Below are 22,825 nucleotides of genomic sequence, written 5' to 3' on the forward strand. Positions count from 1 at the left end.
AAGCCGGAAGTGGCGCTGTGGCTCAAGTGGTAGAGCACTAGCCTTGAGCTGAAGAGCTGAGGGACAGTGCCCAGGCCCAGAGTTCAGGCCCCATGACAAAAAAAAAAAAAAAAGATTTTATTGAACAACATGTGCTCACTCATCAAGACCACACCTAGAGTAGGGAATCCCAGAAAATGGCCCGGAGCGCCAGTCCACCTTGGCCTTTAAGCATTTTTGGCTAGAGCAGGGAAAGGGGGAGGTTAGTATTGGTTTTAGCCAATGAATGTTACAAGAAATTCACACTGTAAGTTCAAATTTTCTGCCAAGGTTTTGCTGGTGGGAGGCTGGAGAATAGAACAAAGGATGGTTGAGGAAACTAAGCAACCCCATTTTACTTAAGACCCCATTTCAGTTCTGCGACTTAACTTGTGACCCACTTTAGCCCCAATGCCAGTAATTTATGACAGAAAGCCATGCACAAACAATTCTTCGAGCCATAGATGGCGTTTGCTTAAGTCAGGTGTTTACCCCTGAGTGACTTTGCCCCTGAGTGACCTAGGGCTAAGAGTTTCAGTTAAAACCATATAATGTGCCCACGGTTCTTTAGAGCCCAGGGTGAAACATGCCATGCATACTGTTGGTCTAGGTGTGACCCAACCGTTTGTGGTCAAGCTATGGATCAAGGATATTTTTCTGTAAAGGTCAACCAATCATATTTGCCCAGCTTAACTTGCTTTAAATGTTAAGCAATCATGTAATTTCTTATGTAAAAGTTCCTTAAAGTTGTTTGTTCAATACTATAAAAGCTGTGCTGATTCTATGCTCGGGACCTCTTAGCCGCAAGTGGTAGTGGTGCAGCATAACTTATGGAAATTGAGGCCTGGTGTAGGCAACTCAGAAATATGGTATCTGGAGAGGTGATTCTCCCAACCCCCATCCAAGCTACTGTTCACCTGCAGAAAGTCCTTCCTGCTGTATAGCTATACTCCCTCTTGCTGCAAGGAATTTACCCCTCTCCCCTGAGCCCTCCTCCCTTGAAAGAGAAGCTCCCAATCGTAAGACAATTAATATTATCCATCATTTCCCCATTGAACTGCCAACACTTACTGTAAGGATAAGGTAAGCATTAAAAACAGACCTCTCAGTAGAGAGAAACTACAGGCTAATTATTAAAGGAACTTCGGAGTGTAGTTTGATTTTGGAGACGATAAGTACAAAGTTTGCAATCTATTGTGATAAAGGTTTGCTAAACCCATATCAGGAATGAAAAAAAAAGGGAAGCCTGGAAATGTAACTTGCTTTGATGACTTCTGCCTTGTTTATTGAAACTGTTTTTTGTAATCACTAACTGCTAGCTTTGCTTCTGTAAACTTGCTTGCTATCACTTATCCTGCCACTTGTGAATGACCTGCCTACCCCTTTAAAATCCTGCCATGAGAGAGCTTGGTTGCTGGTCTTCACTGTCTCAATATAGTGAAGGTCAGAGGCCAAGGCTAATAAAGGTTCCAAATGCCTTATGACTGAGTGTTGGTGATTCCTTTCACCAATTGTGAGTTTGAGTCCCATCTGCCTAAGGAAGTTGGGATACTTCATCTAGAAACTTAGAAATGCTATCTTTGCTTCAAAGAGAGGCAATAATGCATTCTTTCCTAAGGGATGCATTTCTCACCTAAGAACTCACAACTGCCTGACAGGATGCCCCAAAATGCAGATAGGAGGGCTCTCCTTGTTTCAGGGATAAGGATCTGTTTTATGGCAGGATGCATTCTTACCTGGAAATTCAGAGAATAATACCAGATGTCATTAAAGCGAAGACAAAGTACCTAGCTTTGCATAACTTAAAGCCAGACTCCCTGCCTTTACCCTATTAAACACCCAACAGCTCTAGGAGCTGTGTATTTCTCTGGGTATCTTCTTGTGTGTGTCTGTGTCTTTGTGTCCCTATGAGAGTACCCACACTCTGCTAAAGTGTGCCCCTGCCCTTCTGTTTCCTTGCTTGTTTACTTAATAAACTCTGCCAAGTTTTCTTACCATTGTGACTTGTCCAGAAATTCTTTTTCTGTGATCAAAGTTAAGGACCCTAAGTGAAGAGTGCCTGTATTTAAATCTCACCTCTGTCCGGTGACAGTAGCACTTGCCATTAGCATAAAGAGCCTCGGAGACAGTGCTCCAGTCCTGAGTTCAAGCCCCAGAAGCAGCAAAATAAAATAAAAATAAGGAAAGAAAAAAAACCCTAAAAGATAAAATAGTAAGCGAAATAGACTTTTGTGTGGGCGTGTGTATATGTGTATATGCATGCATGTGTGTGTGTGCTGATTCTGGGGCTTGAATTCAGGACCTGTCAATGAATTTCTTTTTGATCAAGGCTAGGGCTCTACCATTTCAGCCACAACTCCACTTTTTTTTTTTTTTTGGTAGTTTAGTGAAGCTAAAACTATCCTACTGGGGCTGGCTTTAAACTGTACTCCTCAGACCTCAGCCTTCTAAGTAATTAGGATTATAGGTATTGTAAAGCTTGAGTTCGGGAATCCTTGCCCAAAAGATCACCAGAGACAGTCACCAATGTAAAAGCAAAGGAGTCTTTATTGTAAGCTCCAGCTTGGTCCCCATGCGTACATGGCAGCAGCCCATGACGCTGGGAAGCCTCGAGCCTAGGATTACAGCTCTTTTTATACACTTTTTTAGGGAAGAAAAAAAGGGGTTTGCACACATCATAGCATCATGTAACAAATCAATACACACCAGGAAAATCATAAAAACAATTCTATAGTTGATTGACGCACTACAAAGCGGGAAAGGACCAGAAACAAGTCGTTGGTTAGATCAAGGGGGCTGAGGTACTTTAAACTGATTGGCTTGCACCACAGGGGAGTCTCTAAAGGACACGTGCTAACCTGCAGGGTGTCTGGTTTAGATAATGGTTACCCAACCCCAGAAGGGGTAGTTCTGGAATTTCAGATACCTGGACATACTGTCTTAAAAACAATACCATCTGTAGTTCCGAGAATTGCTTTGCAAGGTTCACTGTCCTAATTCCTAGCATTGGGGCTGAAGTGAGTCAAGGGTTAAGCTGCAGAACTGAAATGGAGCCTTAAGTAAATGCTTAGGTTCCTCAGTTTGAGCTCTTGGTGCCCTCCCCTTCCCCCCCTCCAAGGCTTTTAATCTATTTAGTGACTTTTTTTTTTTAATACTGCATACTTCTTTTCTGCTTACAAAGGAATTCTGTCTCCTCAAAGTCATGAAGATTCCTACAAACATGGAATGCAATCCTAATGTCTTACCATCATTCAAGATGCATAGAAACTAGGGAGAAGATGAGTCCCTGAAAATATCCTCATGTGAATGACCTCACACACAAGAGAAGGGACCATCCTGTGCCTCCAGTGGATACAATACAAGCCCTAAACACTACACATATATTTGTAGGGAACACTGGAGCCGAGCTGTGAGACCTGGAAAGGATTAAGGGATTGAAGGCCATCTCAAACAGCACCCAGAAGGCTGAGAGCTGGGCCCTGGAAAGATAAAAGTCTAGGCAAAACCCTAAGTGAGAGCTGCTTGGGCACCAAAAATTTAAGACCTTGGAGATAAAAGTCTATATTAATGTTGGAGTGTTCATTGCTTCCTAAGATAAGGAGGCCAATTAACACTTGTATGCAAACTATGCTTCATGTTGATGTGAGAAGCATGATATATATAACCAGATAGACCTGTATTTGCCATTTTGTATTAGACCTGCTTGAAGAATGCAGCTGCTATTCTACCCAGACACTCCCGGATCTGGAGCTGAAATTAACAACCCTCCAGCAGGGAGTACTTGACAAAGTACACATTCCAGACCACTTCCCTCCCCCCCCCCCCCAGGATCGGAGATAGTGGCTGCCTGGCAATCACTTCTCCTAAGTTACCCTAAGTACCATCTAATTAGTTAGAGCACAATAGCTCGCTAGCCTGACCAGTTATTAGCCCCAGCCCTTTTCCCGCTTTGTATTGCACCAATCATCCGCTAGAATTATGATTTAAATTTCCAGCGTGGTGTATTGATTCGTTGCCAATACATACTGAGGCCTTACCCCTACCAAAGAACATAAAAAAAGTGCTGTAACCCTGTGCTGGGGGCCTCTCTCTGAACTCGGACATCAGTGCACAGAGGGGTCCTCAATAAACGACTCATTGCCTCTTGCATTGATCTATGGTCCCTGGTGGTCTTTTCGGGTGCTCCAAGTCTCCGGGCATTATAGATGGTTGTATGTAACTTCAAAAATGGATTGATACCCTAGTCTGTGCACCTTCCTGTAGTCACCTCCTCTGTACTGAACTAAATAAACAGGCTTGTTAATGGGATTTTGGGATACAGAAGCTGGCAGTGAGCTCTGAATCACATAGTGCACACCTGCCCCCCCCCCCAGCTCCCCGCTTCCTATCCTTCCTTCTTTCTCTGTTCTTAGGCTCAGTATCCTGGGTCATGGTTAGTGACATATATTGAAAAGTGGGAGTGGCCAAAGGTTGCATGATCAATTATTGTTACCCACAACCTGGGACAGGATACTGGATCCACAGAAGAAATGAGAAAAGAAAGAGAGAAAATAGAAAGACAGGGAAATGGGGGTGGGCTGGGGTGTAACAGTGCTCACTAGCTATGGAACCCTGAGCTCCCATAAGCAAGCTTATTTATTTAGTTCAGTACAAGGGAAGTCACTACAGGTATATGCAGAAAACAGGGTATCAATCCATCTTGTGGCTACAACCATTAACATGAGATATAATTTGTACACATAGTGATAAATGACTCCCTGATCATTAGGAAGCAGAGGGAAGTGGTAGATTTCTCAACATGTGTATTCCATCTCAATCTATAAACCTCCCATTCCATGCCTTAAAAGAAAATATTTTCCAGGAGCTGGTGGTGGCTCACGTCTCTAATATTAGCTCCTCAGGAGGCTGAGACTCGAGGATCATAGTTGGAAGCCAGCTCAGGCAGAAAACTCCCTATGAGATTCTTATTTCCAGTTAACCACTCAAAAAAAAAGTGAAATTGCTCAAAGTTAGAGCACTAGCCTTGAACAAAAGAGCTCAGAGGCAATGCCCAGGCCCTGAGTTTAAGCCCCACAACTGACAAAATATAAAGTATTATCACCAAGGAGACCATTGGGAAATCTTTTGGGAAATTATATTCTGATTAGAAAATCTAGAACAAATGAATAAATTCATAGATGTCCATGGCCTGCCAAAAAATGAAATAAGAGTATACACACCTTAAACAGATGTGTAAAAACCAATGAGATTACAACAGGAATACTCTATAAGCAAAAAGAAGTCCCGCAAATTGTACAGGTTCACTGCCAGCCTCTAAAGAGCTAATAGCAATGTCCCTTCCATAAAACAGGAAGATAATGAGCTACCAGCCCATTATATGATATATTATTTAGATAGCAAAACTTTATAAGAACACAACACAAAAAGAGCAACACTTTTGGTGAAGATAGACGTGAAAACTTCAATCTTGCATTTCTTTTTTTTTTTTTTTGGGTGTGGTCATGGGGCCTGAACTCTAGGCCTGGGCACTGTCCCTCAGCTCTTCAGCTCAAGGCTAGCGCTCTACCACTTGAGCCACAACACCACTTCCGGCTTCTTTCTTTTTTCTTATGTGGTGCTGAGGAATCAAACCCAGGGCCTCAGGCATGCAAAGCAAGCGCTCTACTTAGACACTGAGCCACCTTCCCAGTCCTTCAATCTTGCATTTCTTTATATTCATTATTAATGGTTTTACAACCATTATTTTACACATGCACACATTTTTCCTTTTTCATTCTTTTCTTCCTTCCTTTTGTTTTCTTGCTTTCCTTCTTTTTTACCGATAATGGGACTTGAACTCAGGGCTTGGGCACTGTCTCTGAGCTTCTTTCACTCAAGGCAAGTGCTCGACTTGAGCCATAGTGTCACTTCTGGCTTTTTTTTGAGTAATTTATTGGAGTTAAGAGTCTCACAGAGTTTCCTGTCTGTGCTGGCTTGAACCAGGACCTCAGATCTCAGCCTTCTGAGTATCAGCTAAGATTGCAGGCATGAGCCACTGGCACCTGGCACAGATATCTTTAAAAAACAGTTGCAATGTAGTCATGGTATTTAAGACCTGCAATCCTAGCTACTCAAATATAGAGGATCACAGTTAGAGGTCAGCCTAAGCAAAAGTTTGGTGAGACATGATCATAACTACTGAAAGATTAAAAATTAGAGTTATATTTTACCATTGCTAACTACTGATTTTGCTTTTGTAAACTTGCTTGCACTAACACCAACCCCCTCCCTCGAAATAAGGAATTGGGTAAAGTCTCAGAGCCCAGATGTCGGCCCCAGGACAAGGTCAGTGGTCATAGATAAAGAACAGACAGTTGCCATTTAGAAATTCCCCAGACAGGACCTTGAGATAATGACCAGCTGGCAGGACCAGCAAACTAGACCAAATGCCAACCAATCACAAGCCTGTAACTATGTGAACTCCCCTAACCCTTATTGTCCAAAGTAACCCCCCCTTGAATTCCCCCCCCCCACGCCAGTCATTTTACAAAGAGTGTTACAAAATTTCCCGCGTAAAAAATGATTGCTAGGGTATATGGTGACCTTTAAACGGGCCAATCCCGGAATGCCTTGTGTTAATCTTGAGGTCTTTGCTTTAAAAATGCCTGTAACCGCTGCTCAGGACTCTCTCCCTTCCCGAGGCAGGGAGTCCGTTTGCGCAAACGCCAAATAAACTCCTCTTGTTTGTTGCATCTCCCAGCCTGGAGTCTGAGTTTCTGGGGCGCCCTCCCATTGACGAAAGTATCCTAGGGGACTAAGGTCTTTCACTACCCAAAGATAGGCATGGTTGTGCATCTAAGAATCATGGGGAGCATGAAAAGGACCGTGGTCTTAGCTGGCTCAGACATAAATGTGAGACCTTATTTGGAAAATAAATAAAGGAAAAATATCTAGGAGTGTGGATCAAGTGGTAGAGTGCTGGCATGGCAAGTATAAGGTCAGAATTTCAAATCCAATATCAAAAAAGAAAACACCAAAAAAAAAACACTTTGTGCACTGTGTTTACAACACACAAGAGACAACTGACAGTAAGGGGGGAAATACTGACAAGCTATGCAACAGATAAAGATAACATGTCAAGGTTACACATAGAGCTCAAAAATATATACAGTAAAGGAACAAATAATGCAATTTATAAATGGACAAGTAATTTGAACAAAATCCTCAGTCAAAAAAGAATTGCAAATCAAAACCACACAAAGGGCTGGGAAGGTGGCTCAGTGGTAGAGCGCTTGCCTTGCATGCCTGAGGCCCTGGGTTCCATTCCTTAGCACCACATAAGAAAAAAGAAAAAAGCCGGAAGTAGCACTATGGCTCAAGTGGTAGAGCACTAGCATCGAGCTGAAGATCTGAGGGATAGTGCCCAGGCCCAGAGTTCAGGCCCCACGACTGGACCCCAAAAAACAGAAACAAAAACAAAAACACACACAAAGATTCTGTCTCACTTCAGTGGGGCTGAAATCATCAAAAAGACAGACAACATTGCTGATGAGGATGGGGAGGGAGAGGAACTCTCCTATACTATTAGTGGGACTCTAAACTAGAGCAATTACTATGGAAATCAAGGCAGAGATTCCTCACCAAACTAAAAATAGATCTTATGAACATGCTAACTACTCTTGCGCATGTATCCAAAGACCTGCAAATCAATATAGAAGAGATACCTACATACCCACATTTATTGTAGTCATGTTCATAAAGCCAAATTGGAATCAGCTGAGGTGCCAGTGAACAATGGATAGATGTGGCAATATGGTCCAAACATATCATGGAATAGTACTCAGTAATATAGGAAAATGAAATTGTGGCATTTTCAGGAAAATAGATGGTTCTGTAGAGACCAGCCTGCAGGGTGAGCCAAACTCACAAATCCAAATATCATATTTTTTGCTCACTGTGGAATCAATATATAGAAAGACACATAAATAGATACACAGAGATGAAAGTAGAGAGAGAGAGAGAGAGGCATAGATTAAAATTCTAACTATGGGACTACTTGTGTAGATGAAGGAAAGAGGAGGGAAAGAATGAGGGAGGTTGAATAACAGAGGCTACATTGTGTCTTTATACATAGATGGTATAAGAAGCCTCACTGAAGCCTGGTATATTAAGGGAGCCTAGGGAGAAACAGTAAAATCAGAGCCAAGGGACCAACATACACACACATACATTATTTGTTTCCTCCCTTTTCTCTATCCTTATTTCCCTATTTCAAATGTCATAAAAGCACCATTACTAGAACAATTTAAAAACTCACAAAAAGTTAGCATTAATATTCAACATTCAACTTTGCTTTGCATTTAACTAACCACATCTTTCATTTCTTAAGGGAAAATTCCACTCTGCTCCATTCTTTGCATAGAAACATAATAAACCAGTTAATTTCGGAGTGTCCAGAGTCCCTCTTCTGAAGAAGGGGAAAAAAAACAAGACCAGGGCTGGGAAGGTGGCTCAGTGGTAGAGTGCTTGCCTCGCATGCATGAAGCCCTAGGTTCGATTCCTCAGCACCACATAAGCAGAAAAAGCCAGAAGTGGCTCTGTGGCTCCAGTGGTAGAGCACTCGCTTTGAGCTGAAGAGCTGAGGGACAGCACCCAGGCCCAGAGTTCAGGTCCCATGATCAGCAAAAAAAAAAAAAAAAAAAACAAGACCATTGGACACATGCCTTTTAGGTTATGAAAGCAGTAAATTAAATAAGAAGTACAAAGATCACAGTTATTCCGGGAAACAACAAAACTATTAACTATCAGTAACTATTAAAGCCATGTAGCTGCCCAAACCCACAGGACCAGGAAATTCCTGGTGAATAGAGTGGTGAGACAGGGCCCAATGAGAAGACAGTGAGTTGGGACAAGTGCAGCACTGCTGGGCTAGTGGAGTGAAACGTGTTCCCCTCTCAATATATCTCATAGCAGCACTACATTCCCCTTGGGGGAGACTTTGTGTTCAGTCCCAATGGGTTTCGAGGTCCTACTGGAGCATGTTGGAGTCCTAGGAAGATTCCAGATCCTTCAGCTACTTTGTTTTTTTATCATTATTCTTATAGCATATCCCCACGTTCTATTAGAGAACTTCACGGCAGCCGTGCCTGAGCACCGCTGCTGGGTGCGCATCCTCGACAATGGCACACTCTCTGACAATGGCACTGGGCTCCTCAGCCAGGAGGACCTCCTGAGAATCTCCATCCCACTCGACTCCAACCTCAGGCCAGAGAAGTGCCGGCGCTTTGTCCATCCCCAATGGCAGCTCCTCCACCTGAACAGCACCTTCTGGAACCTGAGTGAGGCAGAAACAGAGCCCTGTGTGGACGGCTGGGTGTATGACAAAAGCTACTTCCATTCCACTATTGTCACTGAGGTAAGGGGCCCCATTTAAACCTTCTGTGTGTCAGCTCTAAGGTTTTTGCAGTAATACAAAGCACAGACTTGCTTTATATATCCAATCCCCGCTCTCTCCCCAGAGTATATTAGTCAGCAATTTGTATTTCCTATTCCTTCAGCAAGTAGCAACTGCTCATCTATACTACCACGATGATGAGTTACTAGTACTGAGGTCATGAATGAAACAATCTAAACAGACACCTGTTATTAAATAATTTGCTCTAATGAGAAAGACAGTTGTAATTTTAAAGAACAACGGAAATACCATGAAGGAAAATATTATGCTAGGTCAGTGGCTCTCAATACTTATTATGAATTATTACCCAGAGCAAGTTAGTCAGAACCTTTGGGGCATAAATCTAGTCCCCAGCATTTGTATGCTTTTTAACTGAATGAATGGGTATCCAGATGAGAGTTATTTTCTCAGTTGAATTATTCAGTGGTAAAAGAAATCAATCAAGACTTTGTATTAGTCCAAGTATAAAGGAAACCTTTCTTCCTAGGGAAAAAAAGAAGTTTGTTTTTTTCATTGTAAGAATACCATACACAGGAGTTACAATTACATGGGCAAGATAACCAGTACACCTCCTATCAAACATTGTTGCCTCCTCTTTGTTTCCCCTTCCCATCCCATCCCATACTCCCCCCACCACCCCGGACCTGATTCCTCCCCCCCCCACCCGCTACCAAAGTTGTAAAGTTCGTTTTTCAACATAACGACTTGTACATCTCATTGTTGCAATGGGTCCACCTGTATCCCTAGTTAAACGATTTGTTGTTGCCCTTCCCCTCCACAAATTGTACTAACATCAAATATAGTGAAAGCAGGGGGAGAAAAAGAAGAGTTTTTGTCATGTACTCTCCATTATGGTAACTCAATTGTCTTTAAAATACTCCTTTCTATGCTATAAATTATGGTAACTAAAGAATATATGTGCTGGTGGCTCAGCACTGTAATCCTAGCTACTCAGGAGGCTGAGATCTGAGGATCATGGTTCATCAGGAAAGTCTGTGAGACTCTTATCCTTATTTAACCAATAGAAGACCAGAAGTGGTGTTGTGACTCAAAGCTGTAGAGTGCTACCCTTGAGCAAAAGAAGTCAGGGAGAGTGCCCCGGCCCCCCAAGAACAACAAGATACATACATACATACATACATACATACATACATACATACATACATACATACATAAATGCTGAGGAAATAAAATTTTGACAAAGGAATGCATAGAACCAGGTGGTGGTAGCTTATGCCTATAATCCTGTCTACGCAGGATTCTAAGATCTGTGCATGCTGGTTCAAAGTCATCCAGGCCAGGCAATTCCATAAGAAAACCTGAAAAGCATGTGGTTCAAGTGAAAAGCAGTAGACTAGAGAAAAAGAGAACCAAAAAACTCAGGGACAGCACCCAGGTCCCACCCTGACTTCAAGTTCCAGGATGGACACACAAACACACACACACACACACACACACACACACACACAGAATGTGTGTAGAAGCTAATGCATGCAACAGATGGAGTTGGTCATCTGAGGAGAAGAATAGAGAGATAAGGCCATGGAAACTTTGAAGACGGAGACAGAACCTGAAGAGTTGAAAGGAGCTGAGTATTTGAAGGTGTGTGGACTGGCAGAGGAGAGTGGCTGTAGAGGAAATGGACAGGAAGCAGGGTCCACATACCACAGCACATTTTCCCTCACGGGAAGGCGCTTACAGTCTGTTTCCACTGAAGGCTTCAACTCTCCTGACACCGCTCTCTCTTCCTTTCTCTTCCAGTGGGACCTAGTATGTGAGTACCAGTCATCCAAATCTATAGTTCAAGTAGTATTTATGATTGGGTCACTGCTGGGAGGTCTGATATTTGGCCATCTTTCAGACAGGTAGGTGTCATTTCACTTTCTCTGTGGATGTTGATCAGATGGTATAGGCTTTTCTGTAGTTAAGAAATCTCAGCTGAGCTCTAACTTTGTGCTTTACATAGTAGTCCAGCACTCAGCAGAAAAGTATCTTTTAGAAGACATTTAGAGAAATTTTAATTTGTATTGTACAAACTTAGAGAATAGTGGGATCTGATGAACTGATGTATTCACAATCAACAAAATAAAAAGTGAATATCTTTTCTATATAACAACAACAAACCATCTACAAAAAAGTCAAGAGAACAATTTCATTCTCAATGGCTTTCTCAAACTAAAATACTTAGGATTAAACTTGACCAAAGAAGTTAAAGACCTCTAGAATGAAAGCTATAAAACCCAAAAGAAAGACACTGAAAGCCAGGTATGGTGACTCATACTCCTAGCTACTCAGGAGACTGAGATTTGAGGATCAAAGTTGTACCCCAGCCTGAGAAGGAAAGTCCATAGACACTTACCTCCAATGAACCTGTAAAAAGCTGGTGTGATGTCCCAACCCACAGGACATCAAGAGGGCAGTGAACCTAAGCGAGAAGGAATGAAGGGACAAGAGACACGAAGAATGACAGCAAGACAAGGATTCTGATCAAGCTGCCGATTTTTATTTTTCACACAAGGGTATTTATATGCTTGGAATAAGGAAGCTTTTTCATTGGCTGAAGCAGCTGCAGGGTGCTTGCTTAGGGCAAGGTGAAAAGGTGGCCGTTACTTAGGGCAGGGTGAGAAGGTGAAACAGCCTCAAGATGTTCCAGTGAGATAGTTGGCTCCCAACCTCTCCCCCTTTCTTATTTAGAAAATTGACCATCAATTGTTGGCTGCTCTTTTTAAGGGGGTGACAGAGGCTCTGTTCCTCTAAGGGCCCAGGGTTTTTCTCCGCTCCTGAGCGAGCGTCCTCACTCGGGGAGGGGAATTTTACAGGCCCTGGCATGTTTTTTGAGGAGACGGATTGTGGGTATGCATGCCAACCGTCATGCACCAGAGCTTGCCACTCAGGGGTCTTGGGTTTGGGGATCTCCCGGATCCATCCACCTGCAGTCTTACCTGAACCCTTGACTTGAGCATTTTTTCTTCCTCCCATAGGTGCATCCTCCCCCAAGCGGAGGGGCCTATAGGAGGAGGGACAAACCTATCCCTTATGGCAAGGGCGCAATAGGTCTTGCCTGTTGAGTGGTCAGGAGTTATGAATAAGGAGAAGGGTTTTCTGAATAAGAAAAAGGAAGTGGGGGGGGGGTTCCCACTGGAACAAGCTCATGGCGAAACACTAATTAAAAGCCTAGGGTAAATCCTAGATCTCAATGCCTTGGTCTGCCATATCAAGGCGATGGTGATGAACCTGTATGGGCTTAGAAGCCAAGAGATTAATCTGTTATTTAATCAATTCAAACAGGGAGGTCCACATCTGGAGTTCTGGCTGCATCTGTAAGAGTAAGAGAAAAGGCAACATCCTGGGGGGGTGGGGGAAGGTTTCCCCTGGGTTGTGATAAGCCATTCACCTGTTTTATCAAGCATTCTGGCAGCCACCTTGGGGCTGCTTGTTCTTGATCTAAAAGTCAAAGAGTGGCAGGGAGTGGTCTACATGTAGCTTGGGAGGGTATTGCCCCTTGGCTTTGTTTGCCTAAGGGACATTCAAGTGCGAAGTGACCAGGTTGTTTACTTTCTGCAGCCAAGTTAAGCCACGAGACTAAGTCACTGTAGGGTTCATCTGACCACTGTCTAACTTTTGCCAGGGAAGTAGTAGCTCCCTTTTGAGGGAGGCGCTTCTAAGCATGAAGGCCAGCGTTTTGAATTTGTGCCAAAAGTCTGGTAGGAAAGCGCGCCTTTTTAGCATTGGTATCAAAGGGCGCATTACCCAAAAGTTTAGTATAGGTCCAGGTTTTTGAAGATGTTTTAGCCAAATTTTTTTGCGCGGTCTCTCTACATTGTTCCTTAAAGTCCACATTCCATAAAACAAAATCACCCCCACTAAGGGTGGCATGGGCCAGGAACTTCCAATCATTAGGGGTGAGCCAGCGCGCACTTTGGTTTTCTAACAAGGCTAACGTATAAGGGGCAGTCGGGCCATATTGGGCACATGCATTTTTAAGCTTTTCAACAAACCGGAGGCTAAGCCTCTTATACTCTTGTTGGCCTTTTCTCTGGGTGGGTTGTTCCTCTTCATCCCCAGTATCCTGTTCCTCATCTTCCTTTTCCTCCTCTTCTGATTCGTCCTCTTCACCCTCTGAGGCCCTATCTGTCGGGCTCCGAGTTACTGGAAAGGTGAGAACTGATTGATGGTGTGATCTAACCTTAATTTTATCAGGTGGTTTTGGCATATCGACCAAGGCCAGTATGCGGCGTTCATAATCACGGACCGCAGTTCTTTTAAAAGTTGGAGGTGTTCTTGCCTATGTTGAAGGGCCTCGTGTGTTGGGAGCCAACTATCTCACTGCAACATCTTGAGGCTGAGTTTACAGAATCCCACCTTTTCACCTTGCCCCAAGTAAACACCCTGCAGCTACTAAGGACCACCTTTTCACCTTGCCCTAAGCAAGCACCCTGCAGCTGCTTCGGCCAATGAAAAAGCTTCCTTATTCCAAGCATATAAATACCCCTGTGTGAAAAATAAAAATTGGCAGCTTGATCAGAATCCTTGTCTTGCTGTCCTTCTTCGTGTCTCTTGTCCCTTCATTCCTTCTCGCTTAGGTTCACCGCCCTCGTTTGAAGTCCTGCAGGTTGGGACACTCTTGTAAAGGGGCCAGGTTAGGTAAAGGGGGAGAGAAAAAACATCTGGATCTGGAGGGTCAGTGGGCCCTTGAAGGGCCGGGCCACAAAATGAAGGGATTTTCAGTAAATTGACCAGCGGGCATATCTAATACAACGGATGGGCAAGCCGCGGGGGGCCGAGAGGCATGTTGGAGAACCTCCTCTCCCATTTTTACAAGTTTTAAAATTACACTATCAAATAGAGGACATTTTAAAACTTCATTAATCAAATTCCAATAGGAAAAGGCGGTAGCTGGAACCTTTTCCAAACGAAAGATTTCATAATAATCTGCTAAACAATCTCCTACTCTTTGCCATCTTTTTGCATCTATGATTCCTTCAAAGGGGAACCAAGGACACACGTCCTCTATGAATGAGAAAAATAATTCTAAATCCTTTTTCTTAACCCGCATTCCCCGAGTCTTCAATGCCTCCTTGAGGTCTGACAGAAATAGATCATGTGACGAATTGCTTCTCCCATAGTGGGTGGGGGTCTGTCGAGGCGATCTCGGACTGTACTTGGCCAAGTTTTCCCGGAGGACTGCGTTCCTTCCTTAGTCAGAGGCTCGTGCCCCACATTGGGCGCTAGTTGTCCCGACCCGCAGGACTTCAATGAGGGCAATGAACCTAAGCGAGAAGGAATGAAGAGACAAGAGACACGAAGAATGACAGCAAGACAGGGGTTCTGATCAAGTTGCTAATTTTTATTTTTCACACAAGGGTATTTATATGCTTTGAATAAGGAAGGTTTTTTATTGGCTGAAGCAGCCAATGAAATTCTATATTTAACTAAATTATATAATTATAATTATATAATTTAGATAAATATAATTATTATATGTAACATGTGTATCTTATATGTGTTTATATATGCTTATTTTAGGTCTTGCATGTACATATGGGAGAAAACATGTGAACTTTGTACTCTTAAACCTGGCTTACTTCATTTCATATGATGATCTCCAGTTCCATCAATTTCTCTGAAATGATGTAATTTCATTCTTTTTCTTAGCTTAATAACATTCATGATACATACATTTTCTTGATCCATTCATGGCCTGTGAGTAGTATTGATAGCCTGACCCTTGTGAGTACTGCTTCCATGAATATGAGCATATAGGGGCCTTCATAATAATCTCATATACATCATTCTGAATAAATGTCCAAGAGTGGTAGCACTAGATTGCATGGTAGTTTTTTTTGCAGTTTGTTAAAGAACATCTATACTGTTCTTTTCCAGTGCTCACATTTGTTTATGGTCCAAATGTAGTGTATAAAAAATGTGTGATTTCCCCCAAAATCCTTGCCTCCATTACTTGCTTACGTTTTTGATGATGACTATTCTGCCTAGAGTGAGGTGAATTCCAGTGTTGTTTCAATGACCATTTCTTTGTCACCAGAGATAGGCAGTGTTTCTTTATGTATTGATTGGCCATTTGTAGTTCTTTTCTTTTTTGTGGGGGAGAGGTGTCAACCATGGACTTTGAACCTAGGGCCTTAGTGCTGTCTCTGAGTTCTTCTGCTCATCGGTAGCACTCTACCACTTTGAGCCACAAATCTACTTCCTGGGTTTTTTTTGGGGGGTGGGGGAATGGATGGTTAATTGGATCTCACAGTCTACCGATCTTTTCTGCCCATGATCCTCATATATCAGCCTCCTGAATAGGTAGGACTACAGCCACCAGCACCTGGCTATTTTGTACTCCTTTTGGGAAGTCTCTCTTCAGTTCTTTTGCCCATTTATTAATTCATTGTTGATTCTTGGAAGTTTGGGTTTTTTTTTTGAGGTTCCTGCATCTATTGAAATGATCATGTGGTTCTTGACCTTACTTCTATTGATATGATGATTACAACAATTGTCTTGGAAATATTGAACCAGCTTTGCATCCCTGGAGTAAACACTGTTTGCTCATTATGTATGTTTTTTGATGACTTGTTGAAGTGATTGGCCAGAATTTTGTTGAGAAGTTCTGCATCGATGTTCATCAAAAATAGATTTCTAGTTCTCTCTCTCTCTCTCTCTCTCTCTTTTTCTGATAAGTCCTTGTTTGGTTTTGGGATTGAGGGTTATGCTGGCTTCGTAGAATGAGTTTAGGAGTGAACATTTGCTTTCAATTTCATAGAAAAGTTTGAGGAATACTGGTGTCAGTTCTGCTTTGAAGGCCTTATAGAATTCAACTGTGAATCCATCTGGTCATGGGCTTTTCTTGTATGGGAGATCTCTTATTGTTTCATTGCTTGATATGGGTCTATTTAGATGGTTTAAATCTTCTTTGAGCCTTATTCTCTCTTCTGTGAACTTTCTATCCACTCCTGAAGGGAGAGGAGGTTTCTGAGTTGTCTACTGTTCATGATGAAACAGACTTTCCAAGGCACAAGAAGCCAGACACAGCTGAGAGAGGTTGTTAGCTATCTATCTGAAACATTGATGGATTGTCTTCCCATTCTGTCTGTCAAACAAGTTGGACTTCCACCTTGACAGTGCACAGACACTAATAAAGATAGCAGAACTTTCTTGATTTCACTCCTCAGGACTCTAAGCATAACACACAAACCTGTCAACCCAAATATGGGTCTACTAATGAACACTTCTGACAAAGTCTCATATGTTATCTTCTTTTTTATATGGCTTGACATGGCACCAGAGTTCTTATGGTGACTTTGCGTGTCCTCACTGAGAAAGTGTGGACATCACATTCATTGGCAAATTGCTCAGCTTCTTCCATTTCAGCTGTTGGCTAATATAGAAATTCCAACAAATTTCAAGTATAATGTAGAAATAATATTTAGCATTGATTAATATTTAATATTTATTTAAAGAATAGCATATTTCAAATGGATGATACCTAATCTTTATAGAAGGATTCAGTATCTACCTTAAATTTCATGATGTGATATCTTTTTCTGTTTTTAGTGTTATTGTTTTTGGTCTTGAATAATCTCACATAGTCCAATATTTCTTAGGTTTGGGCGGAAAACCATCTTCAGGTGGTGTTTATTCCAAATGGCCATCGGTGACACCTGTGCAGCCTTTGCTCCCACCTTCCTTGTTTACTGTTCCCTGCGATTCTTAGCTGGGTTATCTGTCGTGCCTATTTTAGCAAACTCTTCTTATCTCAGTAAGTAAGCCATTTGATCCTTTAATTTCCTTCTTGACTAGAAATGTCTTGAAAACATGATTTGCAAAAAATAATTATAACCACACAACTATAATTACAACTGTGTTTTCTTCCAGTTATAGAGTGGACAAGACCTCAATCCCAAGCTATGGTAGCAATGTTGACTTCCTACAGTACTGGGCAGATGCTCCTGGGAGGACTGGCTTTTTTCTTTCGCAGCTGGATCACACTGCAGCTGATATTATCCATACCTCTGTTGGTCTGCTGCGTGTTATCAAGGTATGGACAATATGTGTGGCCTTTAACTCCAATGAAAGGGGACATAGAGGCTTAGAGGGAGGACCTGACACTTGAGATCTGTGTAATCTCTGAATGATCCTGTCACCTCACCCACAGTCACCACTGTGCTACTGAGATACAAAGGAGAACAGAATGTACTCTGCCAGGAGGCTGCAGCTGTGGAGTGAGCACTTTTCTATCTTAACCACAGAATTATTATGGAATCTTTTTTTCTTTCCTTTTAAGCATATGTTGCTTGGAATAAGAGGGGTCTCAGGGAGCTATTTTCACGCATGTAAATAATGTACTTTGAACATACTCACACCTTCTATTCGCTTTTCTTATGCCATCTTCCCCTCTTTTTTAAAAAATAATTTTAATTAGTTTAACAAGCTTAACTGTGCTGTTTTTTACAGAATGAAATTATATTTGCACTCCACCCTCATCAACTACTGACTTCAATCTCCCTGTGTTCCTATGGCTCCCCAGCAAATGGGTGCCTTTTACAGTCATAACATACAGGTGCCATATCATATAAAATATATTTAAGTCCAGATTTGCCGACAAGAGTATATGATATGTGTCTTTTAGAGTCTGGCTTTTTTCACTTAACTCGATGATCTCCAGTTCCTTCCACTTTGCTATAAAGAACATAATTTTGTTTTTCTTTTTGAGTAATAATATGCCAGTCTGTGGATTATTTCTAGGGCTTATATTCTATTCCATTGGAATACGTATCTTTTTTTTTTCTTCCAGTACCATGATGATTCATTACTCTGGCTTTGTAGCACAATTTGAAGCCAAATATTGTGATACCTCCAGCATTGCTTTTTTTGTCCAGGAATGCTTTGACTCGGCAGAGTCTGTTGCACTTATCTATCAGTTTTAACATTGCCTTTTCTATTTACACAAGGCATGTCACTAGAATTCTGATGGGGGCTGTATTGAATCAGTAGAAAGTTTCAGTAGTATATAAACAAGAGAGGTCTTCCCATCTTTCGTTGACTTCTTCAATCCTTAATGCTTTGTACATTTTTAGTTTTGAACAAAAGTGATAAAATGAGCAAACTCTATGACTTCAGCCAACAACTTTCCTTCTGGTTTTTGATCAGTCCATGGAATAAAATTTTCATGGACTTTGTTGCCCAGACTGGCTTCAAAGTGTGATCCTTAGATCTCAGCCTCCTGAGTAGATATAATTAGAAGTCTGAGCACCAATTCCCAGTGTGTAGAATTTTACTGTGTATAAAATCACTGAAAAAAACCCACTACAGAGATTAATTATATGCCACGTAGATCATATAGGGATATTAACCATTGGAATGTGAATGGATACTCAGAGTATTTGTTCATTCCTCCTTGTTGTCTATAATTTCAACAAACAAACACTTAGATACCCTTCCTGTAAGTCCACCAGAGAAGGCAGATTTAATCAGAAATGACTCTACTATGGTGTACAAAGTCTATATGAAATGGAGAGGAAAAGATATTTCAGATTAAAGTTATGTGTAAAATAAGCAGTTAGATGTTTACTGTAGCTGTGTTGTCTTCTTTTTCAGGATGCTGGTAGAGTCTGCTCGGTGGCTGGTTTTCAGCAATCAGCTAGAAAAGGGCTTAGAGGAACTTAGAAGAGTTGCACGTATAAATGGAAAGAAAAATGCTGAGGAGACCCTGAGCATTGAGGTGATCTGAGAAGGGGGCTGATTACTGGGAATGGATGATTTGAACTCACAATCCTACTATTCTGGGTCCTTTAGGCATATCCCAAATTAGAATTTTCTAAGTGAGAAGTTTCTTTGTTTTTGTTTTTTGTTTTTTCGGTCATGGGGCTTGAAGTCACGGCCTGGATACTGACCCTGAGCTTTTTCCATCAAGGATACCACTCTGTCACTTTGACTCATGATCCAGTTTTCTGTTGACTGACTAGAGATATAAGTCTTGGGAACTTTCCTGCCAAGGCTGGCATTGAACTGGGATCTTCTGTTCTCAGCCTCCTGAGCACGCTGCTTCTAAGTGACACTTGCACATCACCGTCTTAGTTCCCTCACAGTCTTATTATTGTGTAGAGAAAGAGGAACCAAATAAAAAAATGTGTCTATCTTTTGTCAGAAATCAAATCATTGTTTGAATAAAAGAGCAATTTCCCACACACGACACACATATGGGCAAGGAAGCAGTAACCCTTTCTCACTAGTTCAATAAATCATGGGTCACTTTAGGGAAAGCATTAAATATCATTTTAACTTCCACGCATTTCATTCAAAAATTAAATGCTTAATAGGCAACAAATAGGAACTCTTCCTCTAATCCAAGTGCTTTGGCAGTAATTATATAAAAGTCCTTCTTTCTCTGACATTTACACTGTCATTATCAGAGAGTACTAAGATGTTGCCTATGTAGAAAAGCTCTTTGAAAATCTTTTTTTTCTTTTGCATTTCTTTTCTTGTTGTGGGGTTTGTTGATGTTTCTCTTATTTGTTTTTCTCCATATTTCTAGAACCTAGGTCCTAATATGGCTGGCTCACTCATAGATACATTTTACTCACTCATTTTAAAATCTTTTGAGGCTGGGCCCTAGTGACTCATGCCTATAATCCTACCTACTCAGGAGGCTGAGCTCTGAGGATCCAGCCTCAAACTAGCCCAGGAAGGAACGTTTGGGAGCCCCATATCTCCAATTAACCACCAACAAGCTGGAAGTGGTGTTATGACTCAAGTGGCAGAGTGGCAGCCATGAACACAAAAGCTCAAGGGCAATGCCTAGTCCCTGAGTTCAAGTCCCAGGAGCAGCTTAAGTAAACAAAGAATTAAAAAATACCTTTGAATACATAAAGTGTGTCAGCACAATGTTGGATATTACTAACGGAATTAACTTCATAGCATCTGTCTGCAAGAAACATTTTAAACTAGGGCTGAAAAATTGAGGGACAGTCTAATACAAAATCGGTGCTAATCCAGTCTATGTGCCAGGCATTGGTGAGAAAACCAAAAAGTGTTCAGCCAGCATTAATGGTCTAGAAAGGACTAAGGTGATAAGAGCTGGAGGAGGCCTTTGACACATCACCAAACTGGGTGGCAGTGGCACTGGGGACAAACGTGCCCACAGGCTGCCTCTGAAAGATAGCAAATGCCACATAAGAAAATGCTAACCAAGGAAGACACAAAGGTTGTATGTTCCCAATCAAAGTAATGTCATCCCTCTGCTATATGAAATAGCAGTGTCTCCAAAAGTTTCCTCAAAGTTCAGAGTCTATTTTTCCTAGTGCTGGGTACTGAATTAAGGGCCTCTTACATGCTACGAAAATGATCTCCACCTCTAGCCCACAGAATCTTAACATTTTAACGAGGTGTAAATGTGGATGGGACTACTTAAGCATTGTTCTCTTATTATAGAATCTTTGTATATAAATCTGTGAAGCTACAGAGTAAAAAAAAAAAAGTCCACCTGTCCCAAACTCATCCAATATGTAATGATTATATGAGCACTGTGGAAATACTTATTGTTTTTGTTCAAAAGGGAGAGGTAACATACAAAGGAATCCAGAGCCTACCTGAATCCAGCTAGGCAAAGGTTAGAAATTCCTATTATAGTTTTGAAGGCATAGAAAATTCTAGCAGACTGGTCCTCAGCAACAAATTCTTGCCTTTCAATCAGAGCTCTGAATTCTTCACATCTGTCATTAATGATAGATAACATTTCAAATAAACAGTATTCCTAAATAGTGTCCCAAGAAACATTTCAGCGACACTTCCTCATTTTGTATTTGTGTCTTTACTTGGATAATCTAAAATACTAACTCACTGATACAACAGTCTGTCATATCCAGTATTAACTCTCCACAGTCCTAATATAGAAAATGAATAAACTGTTATAAAAATAATAAACGCAAGCCAGGCACATCTGTCTCACCCCTGTAATCCTAGCTACTCAGGAAGCTGAGAACAGGTGATCAAGACTCAAAGCCAGCCTGAGGCTCTTATCTCCAAAAAACAACACAGAAGGCAAAAGAGGGCTGGGAAGGTAGCTCAGTGGTAGAGCCTTTGCCTTGCACGCATGAAGCCCTGGGTTAGATTCCTCAGCACCACATAAGCAAAAAGAAAAAAAAACTGGAAGTGGTGCTGTGGCTCAAGTGGTAGAGCACTAGCCTTGAGCTGAAGACCTGAGGGACAGCACCCAGGCCCAGAGTTCAGATCCCACAACCGGACCCCCCCAAAAAAAAATTTAAAAAAAAAGGCAAAAGAGTTGCTATGGTCAAGTGTTAGAGTCTAGCCTTGAGGAAAAGCAGCTCAGGGACAGCACCCAGGCCCTGACTTCAAGCCATAGGACCAACACACACACACACACACACACGCGCGCAAGCACGCACGCACCCACGCATACACACACACACTCCTAAGTGTCAAGGTTCTTTACTTGTCCTTGCCTCAGTATTTAAACAGGCTTTAATCTTATGTAATTCCCCTCTTCCTGTATCTTTCGTGGTTCTTCCCACCTTAGATGGATTTAATGCCCAAGTCCCTACTCTGTAGTTTTCCTTGAGGATTCAACACACCATATGTGTTTCATCTTTTAGTATTTAGCAAAATAATTGGCACATTATTGACATCTCATGAATGCTTTTGACTTTTGTTGTCCAAGTTTGTGAAATCCAACCTACAGGAGGAGTTTGAGGACGCCAAGGCAAAAATATCCATTTTTCAGTTGCTCCATGCACCCAGGCTGTGTATGAGAAGCTGCTGCCTGAGTTTTATCAGGTATGTTCCTTTAAATAAACTTATCAATATGTTTTACCTCCAATATCTTTTTAGAGAGGAACTACATTTATTCTTTCAAAAACAATAGCAACAGCAGGCCAGGGACTGGTATAATGCTTGAGTTCGGGATGCCCAAAAAGACCACCAGAGACCAAGATCGATGTAATCACCACGAGGTATTTATTGCTAGCTAGCTGGGTCCTCTGCGCACACAACAAACAACTGGTGACGCTGAGAGGCCCGAGCCTGGGGTTTGCAGTCGTTTTATACACTCTTTAGGGAAGGCTGGGGCTTTGTACTCATCATATCATTCCTTGACAACTCAACACACACCGCGGGAAAATCATAAAACATCTCTAATACATGGTTCGTGGGTCCATTGTTGGGAAGGAATTTAGAAAGAGTTATTGGTCGGATCAAGAGGTTGATGCGCTTTAAAATTATTGCTTTTAATGGGCTGGGAAGGCGGCTCAGTGGTATAGCACTTGCCTTGCATGTATGAGGCCCTGGGTTCAATTCCTCAGCACCACATAAGGAAAAAGAACAAAGCCGGAGGTGGCGCTGTGGCTCAAGTGGTAG

At 41.9% G+C, this 22,825-nt stretch overlaps 1 protein-coding gene across 1 annotated transcript; it reads left to right on the forward strand.

Moving 5' to 3' along the window:
- Positions 1-8,868: 8,868 nt before the first annotated feature.
- On the forward strand, positions 8,869-22,246 carry LOC106001912 (solute carrier family 22 member 24-like; the record flags this gene model as incomplete). Its single annotated transcript, XM_013036854.1, has 6 exons — positions 8,869-9,412; positions 11,213-11,316; positions 17,059-17,213; positions 17,330-17,492; positions 19,052-19,175; positions 22,131-22,246. Coding segments are annotated over exons 1-6 (1,064 nt in total), but the record flags the coding sequence as incomplete, so codon positions are not given.
- Positions 22,247-22,825: the final 579 nt, after the last annotated feature.

This window comes from Dipodomys ordii, unplaced genomic scaffold, assembly GCF_000151885.1.
Source record: "Dipodomys ordii isolate 6190 unplaced genomic scaffold, Dord_2.0 Scaffold821, whole genome shotgun sequence".
NCBI classification, from domain to species: domain Eukaryota; kingdom Metazoa; phylum Chordata; class Mammalia; order Rodentia; family Heteromyidae; genus Dipodomys; species Dipodomys ordii.